Source organism: Protopterus annectens, chromosome 2.part1, assembly GCF_019279795.1.
Source record: "Protopterus annectens isolate FY-2018-M chromosome 2.part1, PAN1.0, whole genome shotgun sequence".
In the NCBI taxonomy this organism is placed as follows: Eukaryota; Metazoa; Chordata; order Ceratodontiformes; family Protopteridae; genus Protopterus; species Protopterus annectens.
This window is the reverse complement of record NC_056729.1, coordinates 267243137-267260005: the sequence shown is the minus strand read 5'-3', so window position 1 is coordinate 267260005 and position 16869 is coordinate 267243137. Positions and strand designations below refer to the sequence as shown.

General features: G+C 39.1%; 1 protein-coding gene across 1 annotated transcript in view; it reads left to right on the top strand.

The window, feature by feature from the left end:
- Positions 1–16869, top strand: part of BDH2 (3-hydroxybutyrate dehydrogenase 2) — a 285246-nt gene that overhangs the window by 231425 nt on the left and 36952 nt on the right. Inside the window, exon 8 of the mRNA XM_044062123.1 lies at positions 12790–12848. Coding sequence (XP_043918058.1) covers positions 12790–12848 — 59 coding nt within the window. The remainder of the gene's footprint in view (positions 1–12789; positions 12849–16869) is intronic.

Genomic DNA, 16869 nt, shown 5'->3' with positions numbered 1-16869 from the left:
AGGCAGCAGGGCTTCCAGGCAGGGCTTCCAGGCAGCAGGCAGGGCTTCCAGGCAGGCAGGGCTTCCAGGCAGGGCTTCCAAGCAGGGCTTCCAGGCAGGGCTTCCAAGCAGGCAGGGCTTCCAAGCAGGCAGGGCTTCCAGGCAGGCAGGGCTTCCAGGCAGGGCAGGCAATCCACTGAAGACGATGTCCAAGGCTCCAAGCAAGAATTTCAGATCTTAAGCAGCACCCTTTGTACTACAAAAGTAAAAGGTAATGCTGAAGCACCGCTTTATATTCTTAAATTTTCGCGGGCTTTGCAGGGCTTTTACTACTAACTCTACGTGTTGATTGGCTGCTTGCTGCACGAGCCTCGTCTGCAGCAAGCAGCCAATCAACGAGAGTCCAAGACGGGTCACGGGAATGTTTTTTTTTTTTTTTTTAATACGCGCTGACGAGCCTGACGCTATTTCCGGACTCCGATTACAAGAACCGGAGAACAGGAGTGCCCTACTGATTTCCGGGCACTCCGGAAAAAAAACGGAGGGGTGGCAACGCTAATCTGTTTGCATTTTTTAGTTTGTTCGGGAACCTTTGTCTTGTAGCTTAACTTGCAGTTGTCTGAAGATTGTGTTTCTACATTATACTACAGTTCTAGCTTCACAAGTAGAATTATTTGTAGATGCTGTTTGTATTTTAAACCCTGCTGGGCCTTAGTCTTGTAGTTTAATTCACAGTTGTGGCAGAACTGTGGATTACTGCCATGTTTTAGCCTTATTTAGTCAATTATTACTGTATGTTTCTTACTGGTAAATTTTTGCATTGTCTGGTGACTTAAACTATAGCAGAATTCAGTAGTGAGAGTACCATTTTGTTTTTTCTGCTCTAGGATTTGTGCTTCAGTGCTTTTCAGTCGTTGATATTCCAGTTTTGATCCAACAGTTTTATATTCTGCTTATTATTTACCTACTTAAAGTTGCACTCTTTTGCCTTTCCATTCCACTGTTCTTTGTGTCTGCCCCATCCCCCACTGAGGCATTAAGCTAAAGTTTCTGAAATTCTGGCCTGCAGCTCACAGAAGTTGCATTCCAGTGCCTTTCTGTTCCCCTGTCTTTTTTGCCTGCCCCACCTCCGACTGCGACAGTAAGCTATCGTTTCTGAAAGAGCTCCAATTCCTTGAATTTTCCTCCAACCCTCACACCCTTTTTTGTGTTGTTTTATAAGGCTGTGGTTCTGGCCTCCACCCGTTATGATAATCTGATTTCCAAAGTCCTTCCCTCCCCACTTTCATTGCTATTGTCTGTTATATAAGCTGTTTAAGTACTCTTCCCACTTATTGCTTTCCGTAGATCTATCCTAGAAAGCAAATTTTCTCTATGTAATGGTCCATAAAACTGTACTCTGTAAAGCAGGAAATATAAAGCAAATACCTTGTGTGCCAGCAAGCTTAGAGCAACTACTTTATTTATTTATTTATATTTGTTGACCGGGAGTGTCCGACTGGACGTAGGTCCATTTTCAGCAGAGGCCCGGGGAGAAAAGCTCCACAGTTAAAACAAACAGACAGTAGTTACATTGGATTACATAGCGATTAACAATTTACATAGCAATTACTTACAACATATTTACAGATGAACATAGTACATCAGTAGACAACTAGAATCTATCTGTGAAGTACATAACAGACATTAACAAATGTTACAATAAGAAGTTCCTGCTGTATAATAAGTACTAGGCTTATGAGCATCTGAGCTTGCTATAATCAAGGTAGTTAGTGGAGTGGAGAGAAAGGTAGTGGTTGGATGGGGTGGGTGATATTAGAGTGGGAGTTGCAAGGGCATAGCCAGCATGTTTTTAGGTGTGCTTTTAGTAAAGTTTTGAAGTGGGTGCATGATGGTATGGAGGTAATTGTGGGTGGGAGGGAGTTCCATAATTTGGCTATGGCGCAAGAGAATAGTGCTTCACCAGCAGAGTTATTGGCTTTAGTGATCTGCAAGTGATTTTTGTTGCTGGATCTTAGTGGTCTGGTGGTGCGATAGGGTTGGAGTAGATTCTGGAGGGATGGGACATTTAGTGCATGGTTTACTAGTTTGTGGGCCAGTGAGAGTTGATACCATTGAAGGAGGTGAGGGAGTTCAAGCCAGCCCAGTTCAGCAAGTGAGAGACAGTGGTGACTACGGTAGGATGCCCCTGTGGCAAATTTGGCAATTTTGTTGTAGCAGGTCTCTAGCTTGTTTAGATCGCATTGCCTTAGGTTGGTATATATTGGAGAGGCATAAAGTAGGGTGGAGATAAGGTGGGAATTTGCTATTGAAATCTTTGCTGCTTTGGTGAGAAGTTTCTTATTTCTGTATAACGCTCCTAGATTTTTGTGGACTTTTTTTATGGTCATGGATATGTGAATGTCAAATTTTAGTTTATTGTCTATTTCCACTCCTAGCAATTTGGTGTGTTCAGTTGGGTATATAGTGGTGTTGTCTTTTGCTATGATGTTAAAGTGAGAGTTGTTTTGAGTATGGTGGGTTTGAAGATGAGTACTTGGGCGTCAAGTGGCAATACCAATAGATTTTGTATAATTCAGTACTATGTAAACATTAAAGTTAGTAGAATTTAGTACTGTTTATCATAATCTGCCCCAGTAACACACCCTTAATAGTGTCTAAACATGAAAGTTAGCAGAATTTAGTACTGTTTAGCATAATGTGCCACAATAAAGTACCCTTAGTAGTCTGCACTAACAAAGCACTCTTAAATGTCCTAACTCCAATACACCACCCTCTCACAGCTCACCAATCAAAGGACTAAACAGAATGGATATGCAATTTCCTAACTTCTCTATAACCAGCTTGGTGGATATAGACTTCTTGAGTCAGTGCAGAAATTATGTCATTGTCATGTTTATCAACAGCCATTTAATCCTTAAAGAAACAGTATGAGAGGTATACTTACACAATGACACTGGAGGCTAAACTCTCACATACAAGTGTATATGAAGTTGTTGAAACCACACACACAACACCCACCTCACGTAGCACACACATAGACTAATATATGCTGAGGCACTTAAAAGCAGTCTTCCTAAATAACAAAGATTGTCTGTTGTCAAAGCTATGCTTCAGCAAGCCAGAAGGCACTCAGAAAAAAAGAACGACTATCACCACACATACAGTCACACTCAATACAGCACCAAACACTAAGACCGTAAGGCAAGCAAACACAATTCTTAGGGCTTTCGTCATAGGGGAGTCCATTGTAAGGCATACTGATGCTGCTCTACCCAGGCTAAAAAAGGAGAAGATAATGGTTAGTTGCTTATCTGGAGCCAGCAGTGTGGTGAACTGGTGGTTAATGCTGCCAGATTCATAGAGCCTGGCAATATAGCAAACCTGTTAGTAGTAGACAAATTCAGTTCCAACTTTATTCTCACCTCACCCCAACCATCCCCCCAAAAATACCCGCAAACATAACCCCTTCATAAGAGAGGACATTCAACAGATCCTGGAAACTACAGACCCATCAGTCTGACCAGTCTTATTTGGAAAACCATGAACATAATTAGGGAAATTATCAGTAAGGACAAAGGAGACCTCCAGATACTACATCCATCCCAGTTTGGCTTTGTCAAAGAATGGCCATGCTTACTGAACCTGGTGTGCTTCTTTGAAAAGGTCACTTAGGCAATGGATGAGGGGGAAGTGGTGCATACTGCTTTCCTAGATCTGGCTAAAGCATTTGATACAACACACCCCTTGGGCATTGTCAATGAACTTACAGAACTAGGTATAAACTTCTTCACAGCATGCTGGATAGCTAGCTGGCTCACAGATAGAACCCAAGAAGTTTGGATTGGTGAGGTCACCTCCACAAATAGGTCAGTCACTAGTGGAGTCCCCCCCCCCCCCACCACAATGCAAGAACACTCTTTAGGAAGACCTAACACAGACAAATGCTTGGTGCCAAAGCCATGGCTTAAAACTCAATACCAATAAGTACATTAGAGTACCTTTTTGGAAGTCAGCCACCCAGGATAACTATGTCATTAGTAAAACACCCTTAAAAGTTGATTCACTAGTCAGGGATCTGGGAACTTGTGTAGATAGTAATCTAGCCTTTAGCCATCATGTGTCCAAGGTAGAAAAAAATACTTCTGTGCTGCTCGAGTAACAGCATGGCAACTAGGTCCATACAGGTCATCATACCACTGTAGTCAGCTCTCATCAGACCCATCACAGAGTATAATGCTTCCTGTGGTATGTACCTGACCAGATGCATGCAGTAACTAGAACATCCAAAAGGCTCCTTACAAAAAGAATACAGGGAGTAACAAAATGTCCAGTGCTGATTGCCTCAAAGCTCTGCCTATTTAGTCTGTACCATACCGACTATTGAGTGGTGATCATTGCCTGGAATACAAGGTACCCCTGGACCCAATTTTGATCAACCTTTTTCACATCCAGAAAACAAGCAGCATCAGAACTATAACATCAAAAGACTTAAATTTTGCTAGAGAGACATATGTTGCTCAGGGAATTCACATTCTCTGGCTCAGCTCCCCAACCATGTGAATCAGAGTTCCTTCCTAACCCTATTTAACCACAACTTGGGCCAGTGAATGGTTAATTGGAAATTCACCCTGGTCTGGTGCCCATGTCACTGATGGACAGAGGCAGTCAGTAAATCACCCGTATATAAATCAAATTTGTGGGTCACATTTGAGGTGCACGGCTAGGCTTACAAGGTCCCTGGTGGTCATTAGCCTGGTATACAATTATGAACCTATGAACTCAGACTCTCCTTCTGCAGCCCTGATTTTAAGCAGTAGTTAACTCTCTTTACAAGGTTACTTAAGGGTGAACTCCTGTTTTGTGGCAAGACACACAAACTTACTGCAAAAGCTCAGGGCTGACACAACAGTCCTCAAATAGCCCTGTCACATTACTGGGAGATTATTTAACTTGTGGCACTAATGCACACAGCAGTTAAAGTTGCTGCTGTGACGGAACACAGTGCTCTCTGTACCCTGGACTAGTAGAAGTTCCATTACTCAATGTAGATAACTGTCTTATTCACGTAAGCAGCAGCATGTAGAACATGGAATTTTAATAGTATACTCCGTTCTTTGAAATGTAACCGAGTTCTTTGCATGTTTAATCATGTTCATTCTCCCTGGAATTGTAGACAAGCCTCTTTGTCAGTGTAAATGCCTGCCTTGACCTATTTCCTTTGGTGCAGTGACTGAGTTCAACTATCCATATCCCCAGGTCAGGCTCTAGAGCTTGAATTGACCCTATTACCTAGAAGGCTATTAAAATGTCTCAGTCTTTCCATGGTTTTAATACACTGACCTGATATATCTGGTTAGATTTCATTTTGTCAGGCTGCCTTTCATAACTGTACTTTCAAGCTTACTGATACTATATCATATGCTTCCCTTCTATTAGCCTATATGCTTATTTTCTTTTCTAGCATTTGTGAAGGTAGCAGAAAGTTATATATGAAGCAATAGTCTTACACCTGAGACAAGTATATAAACATTTCCTGTGGCAGATAAAATCCAAAACAATAGAATGTATGCAGACCTTCTCTCATCTTTTTTTATGTTGACTATATGACTGTCAGTCTGGTTCAACATTCAGGACTGTGTTTCGAAAGGTTTGGTATGTTATCAGACATGTAACCACTTCTTCCCCTTCCTTAACAGCTGTGTAAATGAGCTCATGGTTTGATTCAAAATGAGGACAGCGGAGTAGCTAAACTGGCAATACCACAAAGTAGAACACCAATGGCCAGCATATGCAGCATATAAACACTTCAAAACAAAAGTAATAGAAATAAATATTTATTTAAGCATGATATGCAATAGATTGCACTAATATCAAATCAAACCGGTTTCGGCTATCCAGCCTTCATCAGTGAAAAAGCATTTGTCATGCCAAATAATTCATGAATATTTATAGATACTGCCAACCAATAGAAACATGGTATAGTCCATCCCAAACACAAATTTGCAATCACATTGAAATCACTATATAGCCATAATGTAGTAGTGGCATTATAAAAATAACAATAGTACATCATTTGACTGATACAGATTTTTACCAAAAGTACAGCATATAGTAATATACTTATATGTATGGCTCAACATGTGCTTAACAAGAATGTTTTTTACTTTCAAGGGGAGTGTTATTGGCAGCTTCAAGGTACTGCTATGGGGGCATCTTTTGCCCCCATATATGCAGACCTATTAATGGCGTACTTTGAAGAATGCATGATTTACAACCCACTACATAATCTATATATGGTTGAAAAATGACATATGGCGCAGATATTTGGATGATTGCTGGATGGTGTGGCATGCAGATTCTACATACCTGCAGGAGTTTGTGGAATATTTGAATGACAATATTTGGGGTATAGAGTTTACAGTAACATATAACTCGGACATCATTGACTTTTTGGATGTTACGGTCTATAGGAATGATGATCATACCCTAAGTACCAAGGCATATAGGAAATATCCACAATATAACACCCTGCTCCATGCTTCTAGCATGCATCCACACCACACCATCCGCAACATACCTAAATCTCAATTTTTGCAGATTAAACGCATTAGCTCATCTCAACATGATTTTGAGGAAGCGAAATTGGATCTCCAAAATAGATTTTTGGAAAGAGGATATAACAAATTTGATGTATTTACAGCTAGTACATGGTCTGAGAATCAGGATAGGAACATGTTATTACAGTATAAAAAATGTGAAACTACTGGGGTTGAGTCTACATTGAGGTTTGTTACTACATATGGACGAAATCACAATGTAATCAGAAACATTTTGGATTCTAATTGGAATATACTCTTAGCAAATGAAGAATTAAGAAATCTTTTGGGACCTAAATGTCAGTTCTCGTATAAATGGGGCAAAACACTGGGTGCCCTGTTTTCCCACTATAAGCATAAACAAAGTGGGGGCACTATTTATAAACAACTGACCATGATTGGAGACCGACTTTTGGGTACTTTTCCATGTGGGTATTGTGGATCTTGTAACCAAGTAAGTAAACTCAAACAATTTACTAGTGCCAATACAGGCAGAGTTTATGATCTAAGAGTTTTTGTCAATTGTAGTAGCAGCTGGGTTGTGTACTTAGCTACTTGTCAATGTTCAGCATTTTATGTTGGGCAAACATCATGATCACTTAGAGTAAGAATGAGTGAACATAAAAGTGACATCAGAAATATAAAAGAGACTAATGCTCTCTACAGCCACACTTTGAAACATACTAATGCCAGATTTATGTTCATGATCATTGATAAAATTACTGGTGATAGGAGCAACCAACAGGGTTGGCATAGTATTTTGAACCATAAAGAAAAATACTGGATCATTCACCTTGGGGTATTATTTCCCCCGGGTCTCAATGACCACCTATAAACTCTATCTGAAAGGTAATTGGGATAACACATGCTGGAACCACAATGGATACAATACATGTTTCAGGCCTAGGAAGAACATATATAAATATGATATATAATTATTATGAATTATGTTTAAAGAACCAAGATATGGGCTTTTTATTCATGTGGTTAGCTTAATAAATTACACTGTTCTTGCCTTATGTATGCATGTTGACATATTACAAATAAGATATATTTTTATATGTGCTAGCTAATTGTGAGGGCCTTACATTTGTATACTGCCATTGTTAAAGCCTATTGGTTGATTGTAACAGAATCCACTTATTGGGCTGTTTAATATATCTAGCTATATGTAAATGTATTTAAATATTATACTGTTTCTGTGATAAAACATATTTGCTAGATTATTATGTGGGTTTCCATATTATGTACTATTGTAAGAGCTTATTGGTTGAGCTAAATTAGCATTTTTTGTATTGAGGTTGTATATTATGTATAGTCACATATCATGGCATTAAATATTAAATGTTTTTGTAATATACTATATTTTTCCAAAAAAATATATATCATATATTTATACTTTCAAGTGTTTTTTTGATAAAATATTTGACATTAGTATATCACATGTCTATATGTCTCTGTGGATCTTTTAGTTTGCTTACAGTGTATGTCATTAGGATGAAGTTTTACAGAATCTCTCATTAGGGATCTATATAACATTGAATTCATGTATAATGTAACACTATATATATTACTATATGCCGTACTTTTGGTAAAAATCTGTATCAGTCCAATGATGTACTATTGTTATTTTTATAATGCCACTACTACATTATGGCTATATAGTGATTTCAATGTGATTGCAAATTTGTGTTTGGGATGGACTATACCATGTTTCCATTGGTTGGCAGTATCTATAAATATTCATGAATTATTTGGCATGACAAATGCTTTTTCACTGATGAAGGCTGGATAGCTGAAACCGGTTTGATTTGATATTAGTGCGCTCTGTTGCATATCATGCTTAAATAAATATTTATTTCTATTATTTTTGTTTTGAAGTGTTTATATGCTGCATATGCTGGCCACTGGTGTTCTACTATGTAATGGTTTGGCCGAGCATACCGTACCTGTGAGGCATTTGGTTAATACTACAAACCCATTTATGTTCTGTATCTTGTTTCTGTCATCTTTTAAGGTGAGATCCTACCCCTGTACTTTATTTTTCTTTTTCTCATTTTTGTTTCTCCACCAGACCTGCTTGTTGGGTCCATTATCTTTACCCAGCTAGCCCATGCATTCCATCTAGCCATTCCTGAGCTAAGTGAGAGCCCTATGACATGTTCTTCCTTGCTGGGTGTGCCTAATAAATCCATTCATTTCCCGCTGTGTTGAAAGTTGGGTAATAAAGAGTGGACAGCTTCTAGGTCTGGCTGAGTAGCCTTCCCCCTCTTTGAATCATGCCCCCCAGCAGCTCACGTCAGCACCACCTATGCTACCTGTTGTGGAAAGCATTCACCAGCCAGTGTTTTTGCATTGCAGCAGTGTGTACTCACCAGGCCTGTGCCACATGGGTGCAATGTCCAATGCTACCTGCAAGTGTCATCCAAGTTGCGGGCCTGACCCATCTCCCATACTCCATGGTAGTTGAGCAAGTTGTGACTACTCACTTGCACACTCCCCTGCTAACTCAATCAGGAAGCAGGTCTATATTACATTAACAAAAGTTCATATAAGCGAATGCTCTAATGAGTGAAACTGCCGGACATGGAGGTGCGTGTTGTGGGATTGCAGTAGAAGACGAAGGAGAGTTAGCATGGCTCTCTGCTGGTGTTCAAAATCCCATGTTAAAACTCTATTTTTCTGTTGAGCCACATCAAGGACCATGAAGAACTTTTCATGACACCTGAGCAGGGCTTGCATAATAGCATTGCTACAGTTCATACTCTGCCATAATACTCCTATACTCTGAAACAAGGGTTTGGTGACATTTTCCTTCTTGTCCTGTCAGAGTTTGTTTCAGAGCTCACTAGGGCAGGGAGCTGCTTCAGTAATAAGTTTTCACAGGTCACTTGGCCCGGAGAGTAGTTTCAGGAACAGTTTTCAAAGGCCACTGAGACAGAGTGTTTTAGACCATTTCCCAGCACTTCCACCAAGTGTATCACAGTGCTGCTTATTTGAACACGAACAAGAGGCTATAATGTTAACAAAATAATTCACTTTTTAATTAGTCTAGCCCTAGGAAAAATAATTCAAACTACAAATGAATATGCTTTATTTCAGCAAAGACAAAACTGTTTTTGTACTGTTCTTCAAATTAGTAAAGCAAACAGTTCTTTAAAGTTAGTAGAACACAATATCTTACTATGAACTTCTGGTTAAAGGAAATAATTCTCAGGTGTTTGGTTGTTACATAAACTGATGTCCCCTTTTTTAAAACAAGGGCAAAAACAAGGTATAACTGGCATTACTTGGCTACAGCTAAGCAATCCACAACAGCAACAGCTTGCTTCCTTTAATTTTATGACAATAGTTCATAAAGGAGATACCAGTCTCAATTTAACTTTAACAAATGCCAGTACATAACTTAAATTCCTCTTAGTGACTGCTTCAAGTGTAGTAAAATGAGAGAAATTTATCATAAGAAAAAAGTCCTCCCTATGCATTTTAATTTCTCTTTTAATTTCTGTAAACATTTCTTATCCATTAATTTTTGGTTTATTTGTGATGACCTTTTCATCTCCTCAACTTTCCCTTGTATGTCTCTTTTGACTTGTACATAGTTAAAAGACTGCACACAATCTTTCACTGGTGATCTTACCTGCTACCTGGTAGACCACTGAGAAACATTAAACTAGCTTGAACTGGGGAGAGCCCTCATGTGGGGGCTCTGCTGCCACCCTGATTTCTTTTTTTTCCAATAACATTTTATTTGACAAATAAAAAGTACAAAGTGGTATGAGCAGACTGGGTTCCCAAACAACTAGTATTTGCAGAAAAATATAGGAAACACCAGACCACAGCAGATAGTATCAAATATAGCTCCAAAGTTTAATACACAGTACAAAAATGGTGAGCGCATTCATAGCCAGAGCTACTTCATCAGACAACTCAATAAACTCCACAGGGATTTTTAAAAACAGCAACAGCCTATCAGTGTCAGTTCCCAATAAACAATTAGCTTAATAGCCACTGATTTAAAAGAGAGGCACTAGATAGAGACATAATATCAACTAATAAAACATTAAAATGAATAAAAATACATAAAAGTGCATACATAGAGACTTTATCTGCATAGTGGCTTATTAACCAAAACCGGTTTAATACAAACTTTATCATTCAGGCCTTTGCCCATGTTGGCACGCATCCTAATAATCCATTCAAGCTCTTTAGTCTCTACCAAATTCCTAATTGCACCACGTCTGCATCCTAGCTGAACTTTCTCAGTTACCATGAATTGAAAGTTGTGTGTTGACCCTGATACTAAAACATGCCTAGTCAGGGCATTAGTTCCTGCCCCTCTGTTTATGTCATATATGTGTTCCCTAATCCTATCACAAAACCTTCTTGTGGTCATGCCCACATAGAATGAACAACATGTAGTATAGAAAGCTAGGTACACAATGTTAGTGGCATTACAATCAGCTGTAAGTCTGAAATAGGTAGTCTTTCCAGTGTCTGTATGTCTAAAATGTCCTCTCTTGTCAATATATTGACAATAGTTGCAGGAGTTACAGGGTTTCGTCCCATATATGGGAGTGGTAGGTTGAACATCTATTGCTTGCTTATGCCTGGGGCCACATAAGAGTCTCTTAAGGGATTCCTTGTTCTTATAGGCATATTGAGAGGTGGTCACATATATGAATGGATTATTAGGATGCGTGCCAACATGGGAAAGGCCTGAATGATAAAGTTTGTACTAAACCGGTTTTGGTTAATAAGCCACTACGCAGATAAAGTCTCTATATATGCACTTTTATGTATTTTTATTCATTTTAATGTTTTATTAGTTGATATTATGTCTCTATCTAGTGCTTCTCCTTTAAATCAGTGGCTATTGAGCTAATTGTTTATTGGGAACTGACACTGATAGGCTGTTGCTGTTTTTAAAAATCCCTGTGGAGTTTATTGAGTTGTCTAATGAAGTAGCTCTGGCTATGAAAGCGCTCACCATTTTTGTACTGTGGATTAAACTTTGGAGCTTTATTTGATACTATCTGCTGTGGTCTGGTCCTGTATTTTTCTGCAAACATTTTATTTGACTTGTGTTTCAAAGCAGAGGTACAGAGTAATAGCTTACATGTTGTAAGATACATTACTGATTACACAATAATGTAATTATTATAGTAACAAACCATTCCATTCTGCTACACAAACAACTTCTAAAACTATATACTCTATTTACAATACTGGTGCTAAACTAAACATGGGAGAGTGAGGTAACAACAGATGTACCATTCCTTATATGTGTTTCTGCGATGTAGTAGACTTGAACTGTTAGTTCTATATTTATGGTGATGAAGAGGTTTATGTATCGTGACCAGATTCTAATAGTCAGTGCGTCTCTAATCTAACATTAAACTATTCTCAAATAAGCAAGATATTTTCAAACAGTAGCTTCCATAATTTTTGGTAGTAAATGCATTTCTTGGGATTCATAATGATTAATTTTTGAGATGATATGTAATTTATAGCCATAGATTGGAAGCCTTTCCATGTCAATTTAGTACAATCAATCCAGTTTTTAGTTATGTATAATTTAACAAGTGAGCATATACTGATTAAAGTATGAATCTGTATTTTGGTAAGTTTTAGGTCCATAACATGAAGAATTGCTAGTTCCCAACATAGGGTTGAATTGTGATAACCTATTTTTTGTAGACATATCTTAAGAGAACCCCATAAATTGCCACCCCAATTTCTAAATATAGTACCTCTGAGGTCACACCACCTAATACAAGTGGGAATATTTGTGCTTCCCTTTCCTCCTGGTTGATCCAATCTCAGAAGTAATATATATGGGCGGCAGAACCTCCATATTGATATAGTGTCAATACCTCTGAAAAACTACTCTGATTTATTGTCTATTGCAACAGTAAGCTATAATGGTGAGACCGTTTAGTCAGTAGGTTGGGAATCAGCTACTTCATTCTTTGAAGAAATCAAGTAGATCCTCCATTACCCTTTTCCAAGAGTTTCTTCAAACAATGTTTTTCATACACAATTCATTTTGTTGTAGCTATTAAGTTATCATAATCCATGGTATGTCACAGGGACTTGATGATGATTAAGCTCTTAACAGAACTTTACATTCTGTATGTTGTAGTGAACAATTAAATCTTAATTGTGTTTAGGTCACTAATATAAAATATTTTTGTGTTTTTCCCCCAAGGAACTGTTGACACCCCATCACTGAGAGAAAGAATTCAAGCTCAACCTGATCCTACACAGGTATCCAGAAATTTACTATTGAATCAAGTAATTTTATAATCATGGTTCACAACTGATTGTAAATCTGGGAATAAGGGCAGAGAGAGAGAGAGAGAAAGAGATTTAAAGTGAAATATATTGACTGTTTGTGAGGTCTCTGCTACTGATCCTTAGTATTTAATTTTGTTCGTTAAGATTCTATTAATAATTACAGAAGTGGCGCAGAAGTTAGGTGTCCTGTTTTCTGAGAATAAAGTTCATTGCAAGACTGATTGTGTAGATGACATAAGTATAGAGGTGTCATTCAGATGATACAAATGCAAGCCACAGTAAGTCTGTATGGTTGCATCCATTTCAGACAGCTAGCTATTTGCAAAACAATATGATGGTTCTTTGTATATTAGCTGTTGAAAATTGGTCCTGATTCCCACAGTCTTTACATCATCCCTAGCCAATGGATGTCTGGGGATCAACATCTGGATGTCAGTGTATAAGACAAGCAGCATTCATCGGTGCCATCATCAGTTCTTTCTAGCAGTGCAGTCAGATGCACTACTGCTTTTATCTAGTGCTCACGGTCAGTCAGCTTATTTTTACAGAGTTATTTTCAATTTACTTCCAGATAAGTACCTCATTGGGGACATTTTCTTTTAATTAATGTCCAAAAAAAGGCTAATAACTGTGAAACAAATCCCGTATAAAGATTTCCATTTTTATTATTTGTTTTGCTTGAGTACTCAACACATTTCTCGTTGTCAGCATTGCGCTAGTTATTGTTCCAAAACTTTGAAACATTGGGCCAAAGTCCTTGGAGCCCACATGGAGTCTTCAGAATCATCGCATGCTTTGGCATCGTCCAGTTCCCTACCTAAGAAATGGAAAGGTATGAAACCAAAGGAGAAAGACATCATGGATGAAGGACAGTTTTCCACATCCACAGTCAGGTCTTTTGTTTTTCGCTGATGTCTCGGGTGAGGCATCTTTGCAGCCCCCTGGTTTGATGACCACTAGGCCTGAGCCCCCTGGAGTTACCCCTTGGGAGGCCACCATGGCAGGAAGCCACACCATAGAGATAAGCACCACACCAACATTGGTCAGGTCGAAAGTCTCTTTGCAGGCCTGACCATCATATTCGGATGATTAAGTGTTAGTAATCGAGGAAGAGGGTGATATTCCCTTGGAAGTTTTACATGAGGAAATTGCATAGAACTGGATAGAGGCTGTGGCCACTCACCTCCATAAGGCCTTGATTTCAAAACCTCAGACACCCAAACCCAAAAAGCTAATTAGCCTGCCCCAGCCCACACTGCCTCATCTACCCAGGTTGTTGCACAGGACCTGTTAAGCTGGCCCAAGAGTTCATGGATTTCTTGAAGTCCAGGGGTCCCAGCCAACCAGAGGTGCTTGTTCCAGGAGCTTCTCCTGGTAAAAGGAGAGAAGTGTCTCCCCAGGACTCGCACTCCTCAGAATCCAAAGATGAGAAAAAGCTGTCTTATGCAGAATGCCTCCCTCCTCAATCTTTCCATGACTCGGATTCAGGTGACAGCCTTTCCTCTGCCTCTCTCTCTTTAGACTTATCTTTTGGGAAAACTCTGCACAAGATGAAGGAGGCATTTAATTGGGAGAGCAAATAGCTTTCTCATGCCCAGACCCATTACAGAGATCTTCCAAGCCTAACATCACACAGACATTGAGCCATTCCACTAGTGCATGTGGTCTTGAATGATGCTTTTGAGGACATCTCTCTGCATCCTGACTCCCTTCTTCCTGCCTCTAGGAAGCCACACTGCTTCTACAGAGTGCTTGACACCCACATGCACCTTTAAAAGAACCCAAAGGCAGATCCCTCAGTAGTGTCTATTGAATTTGCCAATGGAGCTCCTAATGATGCAGCCAGACATCTTTACCAAATATTAGAAACAGCAGAATGCTTGATGGATTTGGTAAACAGACTTGTACATCAGCTATCCTGGCTATGAGGGTTCCTAACTGCCAATTTCCCATGTTAAAATAGATGGGGCCTTTACAAGAAAAGGTCATTGCTAAGGTAGAGGGGATCTCAGACAACAGCCTGCACAGGAATACTCAGGAGACAGCTAGATCAGTTCTCATGATGTCCAGATGTTCATTAAAATGTGTCTATGATGCATCATAAAGGGCGACTGCTATGAGGTCTGCCATGAGTAGACAAGCCCGGCTGAAGACACAACCCCTCTTAGACCAGGGAATCGTTGAAATCGTTGATGCCCCACTGGATAAGGTGTTCCACTTTAGTATCCCTGTTGAGAAAGTTATTGAAAAACTTAATAAGAAAAGGAAACAAATTAAAACTGTCAAAGAATTTTGTCTCCCATGGCTAGGTACAACAGGAATTACCCCTCTAAGTTTTGGCCACTGTGTCCAAGGCAAGAAAAAGGGAGGCCTCCCTGAGGCAAGAGACCAAGACAGAGCAGAAAGTGGCAAGCTGATCAACAGTTGAGAGCTGGGGGATCCAATGTCCCCAGTGAGAAGCTGTGACTATCCACAGTACCTCTCCCCACCAAAAAGTCCACCCCAACCCCCCTGTCCCTAGCAGGTAGACTTGCCTACAACAGTGGAAGGTTATCATCAGGAACCACTGAGTCTTAAACATAATAGAAAGAGGATATTTCATCCAGTTCAGAGTAAAAAAAAATTCTAGGAATGTCGAAGCCCCCAAAAGAGCAAGAGTCTTCTCCTAATACTATCAGAGCTTCTATAGCAAGGGTCTATTTATCCAGTTCTCACAGGATAAGAAGGCACAGGGTTCTTCTCAAAATTTTTTCTGGTCCCAAGAAAGGAGGGCACCTGGAGACCAGTCTGAGACTTGTCAAAGCTAAACAAGTTCCTTCACATACCAACGTTCAAACCTTTCAAAAACTATTGCTACTTTCAGGGAGCCTATATGGTGAACATGGACCTGAAAGATGCATATGTTTATGCTCCTGTAGCTAAGGAATATAAAAAATATCTTTATTTTCTGGCAGGAGAATTGCACTACCAGTTCTGTGCTTTATTTTGGTTTAATCTCTCCAAGTCTTTTGAATTTTTAATCACATGATGGGAATAGATCCCATTCCTAAGTCAGGATATAATTAAAGTTCATAAAATTAATATTGTTTCAGCCTTTGATGTTAGCCAAACATGCTCATTGCAGCACTTGCAATGAGCTCAGAACTGACTCCTCCTGCAGTACATATGGAACTATATGTGTTGATTGCAAATCTAAGTAAGACTGTAGATTCAGTTTTATTAAACCAGTTACTCCTACTACTCCTGGAACTGTCTAAGTATCATTTCTAACACATTGCTATCATTTCTGCTTACAAATCCTGATATTTTATGACTTTGTGTCTCTCTGTATATAAGACACAGTAATTCCTAGATATAGCAATTCCAATGATCAGTGCTACTTTTGTCTTTTTTAAGGGCTACTATATCTGGTTTTCTCGCATCTAGTTTTTGAACTGTTAAGAATGGGCGATCCCATGTGATAATACCTATAATGCTTTGTAGTCCATGTTTCTAATGCTTCCCAGATACTTTCTATATTGTAGTGTTTGCACAATCTCCAGTGCAATACTCTTGCCACACTATTGTGCTTTCCAAAGTACAGGTCTTCTGCCACTGGGGTAGCAAACCCAGCAAAAAGATGTGCAACTGTTTCCAATTCCTTTTTACAAAACTTATATTTATCGTTTTCTCCCACACATTCAATAGACTTTGTAAACCAACGTGTATGTAGTCTACTGTCCTAGGCTGCCATTATTAGCCTTTCATCTTTTGGTTTCAGCTCATCTCTCCTCAACCATTCTTGCATCAAATCCTGATCAACATGAGGTTGTTCCAGGAGATCTCTATATTTGCCACTGTATGTCTTTTCTACATTTCTTTCCTTCTCATCTGATCCTTCTCCTTATATTTTTTTTTTTGTTTTTTGGTTCATTCAATTGATGTCTAATTTTTATCTACTGATTTGATTTCCATTCTTGCTTGACACAAGAATGCTTCTGCTAAACTAAGC